This window comes from Lates calcarifer, linkage group LG1, assembly GCF_001640805.2.
Source record: "Lates calcarifer isolate ASB-BC8 linkage group LG1, TLL_Latcal_v3, whole genome shotgun sequence".
NCBI lineage: Eukaryota > Metazoa > Chordata > Actinopteri > Centropomidae > Lates > Lates calcarifer.
Window position 1 is genome coordinate 419,830 of NC_066833.1, and position 18,205 is coordinate 438,034.

At 39.7% G+C, this 18,205-nt stretch overlaps 1 protein-coding gene across 1 annotated transcript in view; it reads left to right on the plus strand.

The window, feature by feature from the left end:
• Nucleotides 1-4,403: 4,403 nt before the first annotated feature.
• Nucleotides 4,404-18,205, plus strand: part of LOC108897160 (contactin-associated protein-like 5) — a 41,747-nt gene continuing 27,945 nt past the window's right edge. The window contains 6 exon segments of the mRNA XM_018696626.2: nucleotides 4,404-4,592; nucleotides 11,139-11,286; nucleotides 11,947-12,150; nucleotides 12,541-12,725; nucleotides 14,236-14,379; nucleotides 16,670-16,937. Of these exon segments, the coding sequence (XP_018552142.2) occupies nucleotides 4,467-4,592; nucleotides 11,139-11,286; nucleotides 11,947-12,150; nucleotides 12,541-12,725; nucleotides 14,236-14,379; nucleotides 16,670-16,937 (1,075 nt within the window). The 5' untranslated portion in view covers nucleotides 4,404-4,466.

Here is an 18,205-nt window from a genome sequence, read left to right on the forward strand (position 1 = left end):
GCTTGTTTTATAGGCTGCCAAGATCTCTTGTGTTCCAAGTGGTGGTGCAAAGTGTAATAGAATGATGAAGCAAAGCAACTGACTGAGCTTTATAGCTCAAGTTTACATGAACAGATTATATTAGTTCTGCAGCTCTAACATCATGAAACAGACAGATATTCTTTTAGAATAAATGCAAGGATCTGAGAGACTTTAGACAGAATACTGTGACTGCATATTAAGTTCAAGTTGTGCTTCACTAAGTCGCCAATATGCATCTGTGTTTGCATTTCCCAAGTGAACATCTGCAGCTACACTGAAGCTCACTTATCATTTGTGCTTTGGAAAAAACAGCTTGATCCACTTTAGTCACACTTGAAATCAGGATTAGAAAAGTCTCTGAGCAACTGATGTGGAGCACTCAAATTAGGTCAGGTAAAAGTAAAAGAGTTGCTGCTGTCAGATGCGCAGTGCTGCTGTCTACCATATGGATGTTTGGTTGATACTCCAGATGTGCTCAGAAAGCATTTGAACTTTAAGTGGAATGGTGTCTGGCAGTGAGAGAAGACAGATAATTGTAATCAGGCTGCTGCCAGTTTTCATTCCACCCTCAGATACAGGTACCAGCCAATATAGGAGAGGCTGGTGACACTTATTGTTGTGGGCAAACTGGATCGGAGGAAGATAAGACAGGTTGACATCACTGGAGTCTTTATCTGCTCCTGCCTGTTGGAAGTTGTATATTTTCTGAATTACACACACACAAACACACACACACACACATTAACCTTTAATAAGTACAATGAGCTCACAGTTTTAAGACGAGTATAGCAAAAATCTGACAATGTTTCAAAATGTCAATGCTAAGGAGTTGTATAGTCGTTACAATTTTAAGGAGTTGTCTTGTAAACAAATAAAAGTTTAGGTTACATTCAGTGTTTCTCACCAAAATACAGCTTGAGTGTCCTTGAGCTCCAACAAACATCTTGAGTGCCTTTTCTCTTTCATAAAACATTTGCTAAGCAGATTTTTCTTTTTGTTTACAGCCATGTTTTCTGAAAAATTATTTTTCATCAATTTGGAAAAAGTAATTCAAACAACTGAATTTTAATGCGTAATCAACTTACAATCTTTACTCTAAAAATTAAGTAAGTTGTAATTAGAAATACCTTTAATTGTAGAGGAAAAAATAATACATGCAATGCTTTTTAAGCCTAAACACTGGTTTTTAGAGGCTGCATATCTTGTAATGTACCAGCACCTATAGGGTCAGTGGAATAGTGTGATAACTGACATGAGCCTTGCACTGGCAGCAGGGCATTTATAATGTCACCCAAATATGCTGTGCATTTGTTTATTTTGTGCATGTGTACAAGATAAACAAATCCCTCTAGAAAGTGTTACCAAAGGTTAAAAACTCCACAGGGAATCTTTAAGTTGAAGCATTTAAAGCCTGGGTGTTGAAGGTGTGAGAAGTAAAAGCTGTTGAAATGGTAATTGGAATATATATATTTTTAGTTTACACTGTGCAGTTGAGCTGTCAGCTGATATGTAAGATAAACAGTTGAAGAGTAAAAGTTTAAAGCAGCTGACTGTTAGGAGGAAGAGTAAGAGATGAAAGCAGAAGCAGTTGATAGTTATGCTTGTGCATTGTAAATAGTTGGCAGGAAGTATTCAGGTGACAAAGAATATTGTGTTGAACATTTCACCAGTGACTCTGTGACAGCTGATTTAAAGTTGAACTGAAGCAACTTTTAAGTTGGTTTAAGTTTTGGATGACTGATTAAGTGCCTTGAAAAGATGTGACAAATGATAAAAATATCTTTTGACATTATTTTCTGTCAGCAGGACAAATCCAAGTAATTTTATTCATTTAATCAGTGCATGTGAAACACATACAAATTTAATAGAATAAGATTTTAATGTAATATTCAAACTGCATGCCAAATCTGAAGTCATGAATGTGCTTTTAGTCTGTTCTGTTATAATTTTTAAAAATCTGTTGATGGTCCTTAAATAGAATAAACATTATTAATGTTCTCTTTCACAGATAACTGTAATGCTCCTCTGGCATCCATGTTACCAGGGTCATCCTTCCAGAGCTCCTCTCAGTCCTCAGCCAGCTCTGCTGCCAGTGCAAGGCTCAACATAAGAGATGGTGAGTTCAACAGAGAATGGTAGTGCTGTATCTGCTATTGTTTCAGTGTGGTAACTTTTAATCTATTTCACGAAAATGCAAAAAGAATAAACAGATATTTTGGACAAGAAGCCACTACCCTTCCACTGCTATATTTTAAAGACAGTAATTAGAAGATGGCATAATTATAATACATGGTAAATTTACTGAGGGATATCAAGGTGCCCATATGACATATCCGTCTTTGGAGAAAGAGCTATTTATGTACAAAAGGTCAGTGAATTGACTTTTCAATAAATAGTGTAATTTTGAATAAATTGAATTAAAATTGTTAACCATGTTAAGTCTTGATTTCCCCCATCATACAGTATGTCCTCTATAGACTGACAAAAGTGTTTAGGGACAGCTGATATATTCCTGCTCTGTGGTCATATACGGTTTTCCACAGGGATCAGTACTTGGATCACTTTGTTCTGTGTTTACTTGCTGCCCCTGGGTCTGCTTTTTCCAGCATGTGGTTCGGAAAATTGTAACTGATACACAACCCACCTGTAATCAGATATATTCTGTGCCCCTTGTCCAATTATAGAGGGAGACTGCCTTCACAATACTTGACCTGCTGTTAGAAAACCTTTTTTTCTACCTCCAAACTGTACTCTGTTGACACATTAAAGCAGGTAACACAACAGTCGTGTGAGGGCATTAACCAGACTTTGTCTAGTAAATATAAATCCCCTGTTGTGTGGTCCCTAGTGGTGGCCAGCGCTGTATCTTTGGTTCACTGAGGTAATAGTCAAAGGTCACAGTGCGCTTCCATTCATTGTTTTCGTTTTTGTGATGTCCCAGGTGATTATACAAACTTGTGGTCTTACATTTGGTTGCAAAGTATCGCAAGTGCTTTTGACTGTCATCATCACTGTATTTGTCAAAAAAATTAAGGGTTCTTGTGTGTGTGTGTGTGTGTGTGTGTGTGTGTGCATGTGTGTGTAGCCTGTATATGTGTGTGTTTGTCAGTCACTGATGGTTAAATGCAGGGGTCACATTTCTTGTGTAAGTAAAATAATCAAATGGAAGTGAAATGGCAGTTCAGTCTGATTCTGGTGCCAGAAAAATGGCTGCCAGAGACCGCAGAGTGATTAGTACCTGTTCATCTGTACTGGGATAGTGCAGTTCTATCACGTTGGTCTGTCTATTCCTGGGACCAGTTCAGCACATATCCAAGAATCAAAATCGGCTTATTAGCCAGTCGTCATCATGGGCCAAGAAATCTTAGTGGTCCCTGAACACTCATTCCCTCCTAATTCTTGCATTTGCATAGTCCTCAAGCAGTGCCAGTGCATCCATCATGCAGAATTACACACAAGCATTACCTCAGTATTTATATGTTTACAGCAATCAGAACTGATTGTTTCACAACTTGCTAAAATGATCGCATCAATCAGTGATAACCTCCTCCCTGAGATATCATTTGAAAATGGAAGTTTAATAGGTGAACACAATTTATTAATTCCTGTAAAGTTTAATGTTTAATGCTATTGGATTTCGACAACCGATGATAATTTCATCTGTTACAGTACTGAATATTTATGGCTCACAGCAAGAGCAAGTACAAATGATACAGCTGGTTTGAATGTCTACGATAACATGGATCTAGAATTGATGCTTTGTATTATGTGAAATTAAACGTCATCATTAAACAGTCTGGCTTCAAGTCACCATCTCATCATCGCCAGTTTCCCAAGTCTTCTAAAATATGTGCACGGGTGAGAGTTTCTCTACTGGTGCACAGATTTTATAGGTCGTAACTTTTGCACTGAAAGTGGCATTTGCCTCTTTCAGGCCCTATTTTGTGCATATGCAATAGTTATAATTGAGACCCCACATGATTAAACATGATAAAAACACCAGTTAAAACTACACTGGTAAAACTGGATAAAAGTGAGTTTTGATGCTCCTGGTGAACAATGTTTACATATACACAAAGAAGATATGATGCCATTGACAGACAACCAAATTGAACAGACTGTTCCTTTGATTAAAATTACAGATTTCTCTAGGTTTGAAAATTGATGGACACATTTGGGATAATGTAAGTATACAACTCAACAAAATATATAATATACAGTAGGTCTTGTTTTTATACATTTTATGTGGAAAAGGTACATATTGTACTTTTTTTGTCAAGAAATGAGGCACAGTGTGGCAGCCAAAGTGTGACCTCACCTGAAAGCAGAATCACTATTTACTGGATCTCCCCTGCCTGTAATTCTGTGGTCTCCCAGAAGCAGGAGGCTGGTCTCCCGAGATTTCAGACCGACAGCCTTGGCTCCAGGTGGATCTCGGGGAGCGGATGGAAGTGACGGCTGTGGCCACACAAGGGCGTTTCAACAGCCAGGACTGGGTCAGCAGTTACCTGCTATTCTACAGTGACACAGGCCGGGCCTGGAAACAGCACAGACAGGAGGATGGAGGAGGGGTGAGTCTACGCTCAGAGTTTATTTGACCAGTTATGGTGAGGGCCTTTGGGTCACTTTGGCTGCCGTGTTAAGCTGCTGAACACTTAGACAGCTGTGCTTTAGTCTGTCTCCAGATGGCATGGATAGTAAGAGGTACACAGGTCTGAGCCAGAATGCACCATTGTGACAATGTTCTCTTAAAAAGTTCTTTCTGTGTTTTTCCATGTAATAAGAAGGGCAAGATCAATGCGACTGCAAGCCTCTGTCAGTCTGGACCCTCCACCAACGACATTCCTTAAAAAGTGAAAAGTCACTCTGTGTTGTATTGATATTTTAAGAGTGAGCAAGGATTACACGTTTTTGCTGTTGGCAAAGACCAACAGAGTGATGATTCTGTTGGTCAATAAATGACCTGATGTTAATTGTCTGTGTACATCATTTTCTAGCCCTGTGACTGTAGCTAGATAACAGTCATGTGCTGACCAACAGCTAACACTAGCAAATAGTCAGAATCATTCAATTTCACTTAATGTACATCACATTAATATTTTAATTGCCTTAATCAGGACCTCTGGACATTCAGCAGTTTGTTGCACAGGCACTTCTTCAAAGTTTTTTTTACTTGGACAAACCTATGAAAAAATAGTTTAGACATAGTTTTATTACGACCTATGACAGTGTTATATGCAGTGCTACACTGTGTTATGAAATATACAGGGATGAATAATTACCTTTCTCAGAGTGCCACATGTCACAGAACTGTGTGATGTTGTGTTCCCTGAGAAACCTCCAAATCTGTGGCTGATGCTCAATAACATTGTATTTCACTGGGCATAGTTTCAGTCCCTCCTTCTTCATGTGGTAACTACCACCTACTTCCTTGCTCTGGTGGTGGTTAGACAATGTGAGGCATAAACATACTGCAGCACGTTGAAATGTGTTGCAGGTCTAAAAAAAATAATTCCCAAAAGTGTAATTTACCTGAATAAGCTGAAGGTCATTAATGTTGTTGTTCTAGTTGGATCAGAGTGTAGCTGCTGCACTTAGCTGAATTACCTAATGAAAAAATAACAGAGAAGGGGGGACAATTTTTCAATACAAACTCAATCTATTAGTTTAATGGTTTTAAAAATGCAACTAATCCCTCCCCTCAAAAAGTGCTATTGGTCCCATTTGACTCCTTTACAGACAACCCTAGCTCAAATACTGAATGCATTTGTCATGTGAGGTATAATGTTTTTTCATGCTCTGTTCTCTGTACACAAAATGCCATGTTTGACTGCAGTTTGGTGTACAACATCTTGTCATTTCTTACACATTTCATGTAAGTGTAAGTGTCTGGAATTAATTCTTAATCCAGCCTTATGTTAGTATATCATTGGCTCTTCATTATCAGCCCACTGCCTTTGTATATTAAAGACTGTCAACAAGATGTTTGATTCTTTTTTTAAATGTGAGTTTTTCTACTAATCAATCTTATAGCAGAGTGAGTAGTAGCCTGCATGACACTGCTGCAGAGTGGTCTTCCTTTCTTTCTTTCTTTGCTTAAATTAAATTAGCACAGGGAGATGTGGGGCTGAACATTAGGTGAAGGGCTATGTGTTGTTTTGAATTATTTATCACTGTTAAAAATGTATTATCTACAGTGCACTGAGTTGTAGGAATTAAGGACAAAATCAATCATCAGCTCAGAATAAGAAGATTCTAACTCAGACCCTGCTCAGACCTTCATGAAGCCAAACTCAGAATTTCTCATCTAAGAAGAACTGTAAATTATTATATTTTTAGTGATATCACCAATAACTCTGAAAGAAGCTAAAGGTACCAAGTGGTTTACTAAAAGGTATACCACAACAAGCAAGCATGCAAGGCATTAATTCAATTCAATTCAATTCAATTCAATTTTATTTATATAGTGCCATATCACAACAACAGTCATCTCAAGGCACTTTTCATATAGAGCAGGTCTAGACCATACTCTTTAAAATAGGTATTTACAGAGAGAGACCCACCAAATCCCACCATGAGCAAGCACTAGGCGAGAGTGGCAAGGTAAAACTTCCTTTTAAGAGGCAGAAACCTCGAGCAGAACTGGACTCAGGGTGGGTGGCCATCTGCCTCGACCGGTTGGGTTAAGAAGGGGGGGGGGGGGGGGGGGGGGGGGGGGGGGGGGGGGGGGGGGGGGGGTAGAGAATAGCGAAAGAAGAACATAGCATAACACAGGTTCCATATCAGATGTAAGGTGAGGCCAGTAATACAGCAGTAGTAATGATAGTAGTAGTAGTATAATTAAAGTATTAACTGCTAACACAGCAATACAACTAATAGCAGTGTAAGTAATTTCTAATTCTAGCAGCAGGTGTTGAGTGGAGTTGTAGGAGCAGCAGCAAACTTGTTATCACAGATCAGACCCTACAGTTCCAGAGGCAGAAATACCTGCAGAAAGAGACGGAAGAGCACAATACTACAGGAAAGGGGAGATATTGAGTTAGTAACATGTAACATGGGATATGAATCCATATTGAGTGGAGAGAGAGGGAGAGAGAGGGGCATTTAAACAGACAAAACTTTTTTTATTTTATTTTTATTTATTTCCTTGTAACAAAACAGTTACAGTTTTAGTTTTTATTCATTTACAACAAGTGTCCAGCTGGATCGGGAGTTGAACTGAGGTCTTGCTGCTCAGGACACTGAGGCCCACATGGTACACACCGTAACCATTCAGCTATCCGGTCACCCCAAGTGATGATTTCTGGTGTCAGAGGTTGAATGTTCTCCCTGATTTTTCTCCAGTTGTCCTCTGATTACTGCTTTAATGACCCCTTCCCAATTGAGGCTGTGTGTTTTGTGACTGTGTTCAGTCACAGCTAGTGTTGTCCGTTTCTGTTGTTCATTCAGGCTCTTGTCCAGGGTCTTTGCTCTTTCACTGCTGTCGTACTTAGATGTAGATGTATTCTGATCAACTGGTTGTGGTTGTGCTCTTGCACTTCACTAACTTGTGAAAGAGGAATAAGAGAGATGCTGTACTTTTTTCAAATATTGAGATACATAAAGCATCCAAACAGGTTATACAGTGCAGTATCACATTAGCTAAAACAGACATCTGACACTGAAACAAAACAGGTCTTGTCTGACGTGTATTAAATGCATAGTCACACACAGAGTGAAACCCTACACCTCATGGACTTTTTTGGTGATTGTGGGAACCTATATATAAAGATGGTGCAAAATGAATGACAGCTAATTCTTCTTCTTTAATGAATCTCACACCCAACTTAGCTAACACAGCTGTCACCCAGGCCTTTGGCTGATATTAGCTGACGTCTGTCTGGCATTTTAACAAGTTGGGTTCAAAGGTAAAGGCTCCCAGCCAGAAACTGAACTAAGGGCAGTAATGAGAGGGCAGCAGTTGGTGAGAGACTGTCAGCCACACTGAGTCAATGTTGAGCCAAATTAGGCTGAGCTTGAGCTCCATCACAAATTGGGCTAAAGGTCTACACCCAGTGTGATATAAAATGGTAGGGAGAACTCCTGAAGGTGGTGTTAGAAGAAAGGGTACATGATCATTAAAATCTTTAAAAAAGAAAGAAAGAAAGAAATTCTATGGTTATTTTTATCATTAGATATTTGACACTGTAGTTGATTGGTGGTGATAAGAAAAACTCATTGGATGTCCAAAACAAAATAAGTTCAGCTTTTGGGAATCATGAATGTGTATACTGAATTCACAGAGTGTGATTTTGTTTGTGTACAGATGGAAATATTTGGTCAGGAAGTCACCAAAGTGAGATTATTCTCATAAATTATTACAGTAAAATTAATAAAATTAGTCTGATTGGAAATTTTTCCCTGATGATGGCATCAGATTAAATGTCAGGGAAAGAAAATGATTTGCAATCATCTCCTGGAACTATGAATGTCAGCTGTAATCTGCAAGTCTATCACATATTTGTCAAAGTATTTTGCTCTAGACGAAAGTGTCAGACAGCAGAGCAACAGACATTTTCAGCCTTAAGACCCATGTGAAAGTAAAACTACTCTGAATCATTAGTGTATCCCTGATTCAATCTATGCTTTGAGGAGAGTAATTGAATATGTCTGTGTAGATTCTCAGTCACCTGGATCATGGTAGCCTTCTTTTAGGTTTTCTTGAAAGATGTTTTATTTCTCAGTTCAGTTCTCCAGAACACAGGAAACTTTTCAGTTGAGAGGTGAAACATCTTTAAGAAACCTAAAAAAAAAGTCTAGTTGCTCTTAAGTCTTAATTCTTGCACTTAAGAGTAGTTGAATGAATGTTGAGTGAAGCTAGATGTGGTCAGTTTATGGCTTATTGCCAGTTGGTTGGAAACTGATACTTCTTGTGGAAACAGCCAATTATTTATTTATTTATTTTTGTCTTTGGAAACCTAAAAAAAAATCTATTTTTTCTCTACTGAGATTTTTCCTTCTGACTTGTTGTAACAGGTTTCTCTCTCTCTTGTACAATATATTTCACTCCTCAACCCATCAGTACTTTGTGTGTTTATTTTATGTGTGCTGGTATTTACACAAATGACTAGCATGGTTAACAATTTGAATGCAGAAATGAATGACACTTTATCCACTGACTGAGTTGCACTGCACTATCCTTTGTTGTGCTTATTGTCCTGTTTAGTGCTGTCTAGGTCTATGTAGTCCCACTTTGTCCTGTGCAGTTTCTTGTAGTTCTGTTGCTCGGTGTAGCACCTTGGTCTTGGAGGAATATTGTATCTCCTCACTGTGTACTATATTGGCTATACTTAAAGTGGTTAAGAGCTTTGTACGTCTTATATGTCCACATGAAGAGCTTAATATATGTTCTGTTTCTGCCCAACCTATGTCGTGGTCTGACCTTAACATCCGCAGGATGTCTTAACAATGAGTTACTTACCAGATAATCCTGATATATGTGCACACACCGCAAACACAGAATGTCTGTTACAGTACACTTGTATTAGACCTGTGTAGTTTTTAGAGAAACACACTGTAATAATTTTAAACTACAGGCGTTTTAATTCCATCTTGTGCACTCTGCTCCAATTTCCACAGAGGCGCTGCAGTCAGCCAACTCCAGGTCAGACAGATGCTGACAAGCCTTTGGAACTCAATGAGGAAAACAATCACTCACTGAAATTTTCATCCACAGGAATGTTACAGGACATACATGCTATCATAAAAGCACATTCACCCAACAATGGGATCTCTGCTCCATCTCTGTCCTCTTCAAGCTTGTTGCATTTCAAACTGCACTGGTACAGATTTCTACTTTCCTAGTGAGTTGGTTCTCAAAAATCAAATATTAAAAAAACTAAATTATGAGGTCATGTGACTCATTGCATCTCTTATCAACACAGATAAAGCAGATAAAGCATCATTATAATACTGTTAACTATTGAAATATCTTGCGCCCTGCTTTGGTCACTCACACGCCCCACCTGCCTGCTATCATTCAGTCCTCAGCCTCTGTCTCCAGCCTTCTCCAGTGCTGTTTCCCCCCATTTTCATCACCTGCAATCCCATTATGATAAATTAAACTTTTAAACCTTCCTCTTCCTTGCCCATCCAGCCAAAAAAACCTAGCCAAAACAATTTAATTGATTTTCATGCTTTCAGGTATCTGTAAATGTTATGATTTTTGCCAACCAGAACAACTTTTGGCCAGGAACACAACATCACCATTTGAGTCAAGGATTGCTAGATGTGCATGTGTTAATTACTTATTGTGGACCTGTTTTAATATGCAACATCAAGCCTTCACTCAAATGGCTTAAAATAGGAGATTTATGGGTGTAAATCATAATAAGAGCATTAGCAGTTGGACTACTGCCTTAATTATATGCCAAGAAGCGGCATCTGGCTATATTTAATGATGCCCTTGCTCTCCAGAACCATCAGACAGTCATTTGTACCACTAGTCAGTATACCTCCTCATACTCTATTTTTTTTAAACCACTGTGTAGAGCTGAATGATTGCCCCTGTCTTAGATTTTTAACTCTTCACAAAAACCTGGGGCTCCACTGTCAAGGATGTACTGTATCCCTCTGGTAGTTTTTCTTATTAGACTTTATCAATTTGATTCATCACCTGCCTCAAATCCATTATGAAGTAGATGCTCATGAGGGAAGGTGTTTGTCTCTCTTTCTGTCCCTTGGCTTTCTGTGGTTTACACTGTCATTGCAGAGGAGAGCAGAAGTGACAATGAAAAAGGAGACTGACAGAGAGGTTTCTGGGTTTTAAGCCTTTTAGTTTTTTTGCATACTGCCTGCCAACTGTGGTCATTTTTTTGCTTCTCACATGGACATGTTTTATCTGTAGCTCTCCATGTTGTCCATGTTGTTTAAGTATTTTTTTGTTTGTTTGTTTGTTTGCTCATATCTGAAGTATTAAGATAAAATCCAGACTTTTCTCTTCCCTGTTGGATTAATACATTACTATCAATTATCCTCATATTGTAACTGAAATCAAGTCTTATTTCTCAGCGGAACCTGTTTAAAACAGTGAAATGCTGTCATCATAACTCCTGTCTTCTGTCTCTCTGTTCCTTCAGAGGTTTGTGGGTAATGTGAATTCAGAGGCTGTCGTCCACAACAAGCTGTCCCACTCAGTGAGAACCCGTTTCCTGCGTTTCGTCCCTTTGGACTGGAGCCGCAGTGGCTGGCTGGGCCTCAGGGTGGAAGTGTATGGCTGCTCCTTCAGTGAGTAACACACACCCTGCAGTTGGTACTAGACTTACAAAGAAATACATGGAACCACTGTGACTACACCACCTTCAGGGTGTACATCAAACCCTGCAGTCACATAGTTTTCATACACTCCACTTAGATGATTCTCTAACACATGTCCACAGTGATATCTTCCCATTCAACTCTGATGTGAAACAATGACCTACTGTCTATCAGATGAAGATAAAGGTTTCATGTGCCTGTGGAACTTTTGCTGAGCAGCAGCCTCTGTGGCCACAAGTCAATCAATCATTCAACCAATCAATCAATCAATCAGTCAAAGTCCTTTACAGATGACTGATAAGCTGATAATACAAATGTAAACTAATAACATAAATTAGGAAAAATGTTAAAATTGATAAATGTCAGTAACAAAATAGGTAATACTAAAAACATTTTAAAACATAAATTTAACAGTTGCCTCTAACAGGTAACATTTCAAAAATAGAAATAATAATCAAAATACTGATGGTCACCAGCTAGAAATGAGAAGCTGCTTTTGTCTGCTACAGTCTGAAGGGTCCTACTGCTTCAAAGTGGATTTTTAGTGGTAAATCCACCACCACTGTCACTGTGAACTACATGTGCCATGCAAAAAGGTATAGCAACAGTTTTTGTTGTTGTTGTTTTTAGAATCAGATGTGGTGAGCTTTGATGGCGGAAGCTCTTTGCTGTACCGATTCAACCAAAAGTCCATGTCAACAGTGAAGGACGTGATCTCACTGCGCTTCAAGAGTCGTCAAGCTGAGGGGGTTTTACTGCATGGGGAGGGACAGAGGGGAGATTACATAACCCTGGAGCTCCACGAAGGAAAACTGGATCTCCATCTCAACCTAGGTGATCTACACACACAGCAGGTTTTGAGACCTCTCTTTGGCAATGTATTTTTTTGGCCGGCAGGGAGTCTAAAAACAGTATGTGTGCCCTGTTGGGGAATTTATAGAATCATTTCTCCATTAAATAGATGTTCAGTGAGAATACTTGAGTTTTTAGCAACGATTTTACAACATATTTACCTGTGCAGTGACAAATAAACAACATTTGCACTTTTCAGAAGCCAAGTGTATATAAGTGATTGATTATTTCAGTACTGAAACATGACTTCATGCCATACCCAGCTGCATGGCGTAGGTGGCTTTTTGCCCTCTCCACCTGAGCTCTGTGGAGTGTGCCCTCACTTTGGAGGATGTGAAATATTGTCCTGCTGTTTTCTTCATATTATTCCAGATGATAGCAGGCTGAGGTTGAGCAGCAGTCCTGTTGCTGTCACTGTGGGCAGTCTGCTGGATGACCAGCACTGGCACTCGGTCCTCATCGAACGCTTCAACAGGCAGGTTAACCTCACAGTGGACTCCCATACACAACACTTTCAAACCAAAGGAGAAGGACTCTCACTGGATGTGGACTATGAGGTGGGACACTAAGAACTACTTGGTAAATCTGCTTGACAGGGCAGCGCTGGGTGACATGTTCCTCAAACACTGCTCATTTTATTTCAGTTTTACTCAGCCACTAAAAGTATTACTCCACCACTGAGAATAGTGCCCAACAAATTAACAATTTTCTTCTTACTTAAGAGTGACAGACAGGAAATGTGGAGAAATTGAGTAGGGGAATGACATGCAGCAAATGCTCCAGCTGGCCAAGTAGAACCAGAGACTCTTTGCTCAGGGCATTTGTGCTTATATTATGTGCAGCCTAATCATTGAGGTCACCCCAAAACTATATATTTCTGAGGTGTCTTTAAAGATTTACATCTTCAGTAGGAACCACTGGGCATGAAGCTGAGAACCACAGACAGAATAGGGTCATAAAGTGAGAACCACAGACAGAATAAAGTCATAAAGTGTTGAGAGACAGACTAACATTGTTAATATTGTAATGTGTGTTGACTGATTTGAATGCAAATTCTCACAAACTTTTATTTTAGTCTTTCAGTTTTAATTTTGTCACAAAACAGATGTCCACATAATGCAACACAGTGTTGCTGGCAACGTTCAAAATAAAATGTTTCATACAGAAACACCAGAACACCAAGCATGCAGCTGTGTTAAGCTGATTAATCACATATAGACCAGTCAGCAGCTACTAACAAAAGGGTGCCTCTGGTGAAGTGTGGTAATTTTCTGGCACCAAACAAATGTGTTTGTTTTGAGGTGGGAGGAAGGATGCAGCTGAGGCTGTATTTATGATAATGAGGCAGCTCAGTGCAGTTTTGGTGCTCATTTTGACACTAAATTGCATTTGTGTTTAAACCTCTTATCACAAACACAGAAACAGGGCAGTTTTGGTGGCTTTAGTCGACAGAGGCGCACAAACACAGATGTCCTCAAATTTTTTGATATTTGAACACAGTTTTTTCATCCATTGTAGACTGATTTAGGGAGACTCTTATTCTCTAATAATATGAATAGATAATAGTAATAATAATAATTATGAATAATAATTGATTCTTGGTAATGATATGAATAACTAATATTAGCCATTGTTTCCCACAACAATAGATTTCTGCACAGGTACAGTTTGCAAACCTGTACCTGGCCCAGACTGACAAATGTCAATACAAACTGATCAGTTACCTGAAATGATAGCTAAATCAATTCTGGACCAGACCCAACCCATATAAGACTTGACCTGACTTGACAATTAAAGTGACAATTGGAAACTTTTTGGTTTTAACTCATCATTATGAAATAAATTTGAAGTAAGTGTCTCTGCATATTGAGGCTGTTGTAAATATTTGTACTGGTGATGTTTTAAAGCACCAAAGTAAAATGCTATGTGTTTCCATCTTGGATAACGTAACCTACAGAGAAAAATTTGAATTTACTGTATATGACTGTTTATAAAAAATAGCATGCATGAATGTACAGGAGAAGCAGTTTCTGTATCTCCACCTTGTCTGTTTGCTCTTCATCACAGCTGAGCTTTGGAGGTATCCCCCTGCCTGGTAAACCTGGTACTTTCCTCAGGAAGAACTTCCAGGGCTGCATGGAAAACCTCTACTACAATGGCATCAACATCATAGACCTGGCAAAGAGACGCAAGCCACAGATACACAGTGTGGTAAGCAGACATGTGTGACAAAGGAGGTTTCCTGGCTGGAAAATTCAATTCTTTATGCACCTGCATGTTGCAAGAGCTTAGTTTAAGTGAATGTAAAGTCAAAGTAAAGTACATTTAACTGCAACATCTAGTTAGTTTTACACTTTGATCAGTTGCGCCAATGTGACCAAAGCAACCATAATCAAAACACTGTCTCAGTGACGTTTCATCAGCATAGCATTCAGGTAATATGGGAGAGAAAGACACTTATACTTTTCTGACAAGTGACAGAGAAGTAAAAGACTAACAACAGTCTCTTGTATCAAAGATGAACAGCTGTGTGCTAGCATGTGTAAACTAGTTCACATATGATTTAACATATGATGATATGATTCAAAACTTTTAAGTCAGTCAAAAACACTTATCTAGCAATCTGTCCAGGGTGTATCCCACCTCTTGCCAAATTTCAGCTGGGATAGATTGGAACTCCCCCATGACCCTTATGGATAAGCTAGATAATGGATGGATGGATAGAAAAAACATTTAATTACTTGCTATTTAAAGACGATTGAAACTTGATTTAACTTAAATATCTGTCAGGAAGCGAATCTGGATATTGAAATTAACTAATGGCAGGCAGTGGAAATAGTCTGTCAATGCAAGCACATCAGTGGACATACGTTGACATGGACAAATGACTTTTGGATTACATTGCAGCAGCTGTTTGCGCAATACTGCACCAATCCTTGTTTTGATTTTTATCTATATTAATCATTTAATCTAAAATACAAATGCATAGCCTTACCATTCCTAAGGCTGCAATAAGATAAAAAATACTTCACTGTCCAGTCATTGTGTGCAGCTCTGTCTTGGTCAGTGTGCCTGACTCCGTCAATAATGTACACCCCATGACTAATCTGGACATGTGCAGGATGTTTTTATGTATCATGGTTCACCAGATGCTTTATGCAACCTGTATGTAATTGTTGTGTGTGGACTCCATGATCTGCACTCTAAAATCTTCTGGATTGCACCTCTTGTCAGTGCTTTCAGTTCAGCAGCCTCTCTCATCATCATTTCATCAGGAATTTAACTCGAAATCTGCTGTGAAACTAGAAACAGACCTAAATCATTAGTTTTAGATGCATCTCTCTCTCGCTCTCTCTCTTTCTTTCTCTCCTCCTGAATCTCTCCAGGCAGCCAGAATCAGGCTGTAACAAACTGTGGAAATGATTTGTGTGTGTGTGTGTGTGTGTGTCTGTGTGTACATAGGGTAGGTCAAAAACTACTCAGAAATGTCTCAAGGAACACAACAAAGAGCCCAATTTGTTAACCCGACCTCCAAACTTCCCAGATCCCAATCTTATCCAGCATCTGTGGGACCTGCCTAATATTGTGTAAGTTCCCTTCATGCTGCCAAAACAGCTCTTACCCATCGGAGCATGGACAAGAGACTGTAGAGGATGTCCTGTGGTGTCTGGCACCAGGACATTGACAGTGGATCCTTTGGGTCCTGTGGGTTGCAGGACAGGGTCTCCATGGATCTGGCTTGTCACAGTGCATCCCACAGATGCTGGATCAGATTGGAAACGTCAGAGTTTGGAGTCCAGGTCAACACATTTGTCTCTTTGTCATGTCCTCAAGACATTTCTGAGCGGTTTTTGTGGTGTGGTGGGAGCATTGTCCTGCTGGGGTAGGGCTCCTGCCACTGGGGAGTGCTGTTACCATGGGGGGTGTGCTTGGTCTACAACAATGGGTGGGTGGTACAGGTCATAGTAACATCCAGATGAATGAAGGACCCAAGGTTTCTCAGCAGAACATTGTATTGTAGCGAGATGATCGATGTTATTCACTTCACCTGTCAATGGTTTTAATGTTGTGGCTGAGTATTATATCCAATGTAAAGTCCCTACATTGGTTCTCAATAAGTTAGATGAGCCATTTGAAAATACTGCTACTGGTTTACAAATCAGTCACTGGCCTGGGACCTAAGTATATCCTTGATGTGCTTTCTCTGTATGAACATTCAGGAATTCATAGCTCGTGTTTCCTTGCATCAACACAATACATCTTGTCAGTGTGTTACACAAATTTTGAACAACCCCATGACCATTCCAGGCAGTCTGATTTTGCTCAGCCCATAAATTTCTGCAGAATTTTTAACAGCCGCTTTGTATTTAACGGTCTATACATAATTTGCATTGCCTTGACTTACAGTATTGGCAAAATGACCTTTAATTCCAAACAACTAATGAATTTCCTATGACATCAGTCTGTCCTAATGTCAGTGGTTGTAATTCTTGTCCCCCAGGGCAATGTGACCTTCTCATGCTCACAGCCCCAGCTGGGGGCCTGCACCTTCCTGAGCTCAAGCAGTAGCTTCCTGTTGCTGCCAGGTGCAGCAAACACCACAGGGGGTTTCTCTGTTCAGTTCCAGTTCAGGACATGGAACCAGGATGGGCTGCTGTTCTCTGTACAGCTAAACTCTGAGCCCCAGAGACTGGAGCTGCAGATCACCAAGAGTCGGCTGCTCCTGACCCTCAATAGCCCAGGACAGAGAAAATCCAAGCTTTCTGTCGGTGAGGACACAGACCACTCACAAATACATCACACACATATCCAACACACACTGATATCAACATGTGCAGACTAGCTCAAAGTACCCTATTTGCTATCTGTGCCATCTGGCTGCTTGTTTTTGGGCTCAGAAAGACAGCACAGACCTAATCCTATATCTGTAAAGGTGATGCCTTGTTCCTTGTTTTTGGCATCGTTGTCTTCACTAATCTGAAACAAATATTAATTTCTGTGGAATTACTTGAAGGAAAATGCCATCCAAAATCTGTGTGGGATTCCTGAGCTAAGATAAACATGTTTGATTGAGGAAGGCATGTTTCAGCAGATGGTGAGCTCAGTGTGAAATACAGATGGATAGGAAAGCATTAAAATTAAAATTTTATGTGCAAAACATAGTATTGACACACAGTGTCTATAGTGTTATTTCAGATGTTTTCTTTTCAGTCTTTCAATATTATTTAGAAGTAAGCTGACTTTTGGGGGAAAAAAACACCTCTTGCTCAAGCTCTGTTGCTAGCTAATGCTAAACCAGATAGCAAGTGCTAGTGACCCATGAAAGCAAGGGCGCAGCGAAGCAAGACATATTTCACAAACACCATAACTATTTTGGCTGGCTCGTTATGAAATTTGATTATCTTAACTAAGTAGGTGCTAACAAAACACAATACAGCAAGAGCAGACACATGCTAACCTAAATTCATCATCCTCTCACACAACATATAGTGGTGGAAAAAAGTTTTCACACTGTTGAGGGGTAATCTTGTCCTGTTCTTCTTGAATTACTGCTTTTAATTCTTCTAAATTCTTTGGTTTACACTTTGAAACAGACCTTTCGATAATCCACCACAGATTTTCAATGGGGCTCATGTCCAGGTATTGAGCTGGCCACTCTAAGACCTGGATACAGTGCTCCCGCAGCCAAGTTCTACTGGCCCTGGATATGTGGCAAGGGGCATTATCTTGTTGAAACATCCAGTTTAGACCTTGATGGAACAGTGCACGTGCAGGAGGGAGCATGTGGATTTTGAGAATGGCACAATATTTGGCAGAGTTCAATGTGCCATCACAGACAGTGAGATGACCAACACCAGCAGCATTGGAGATAATGCTATGCCTGGCCTTCTGCATACTCTCACATTATCAGGAGGAGGATAAAGCTGGAAACTGGACTCATCTGACCACAGAATCTTCTTCCAATTCCTGGCTGTCCAGTTCTTGTGTGCTTGGGCCCAATGACACCAGGCTAACCTCTGTCTCTCATTGATCAGGG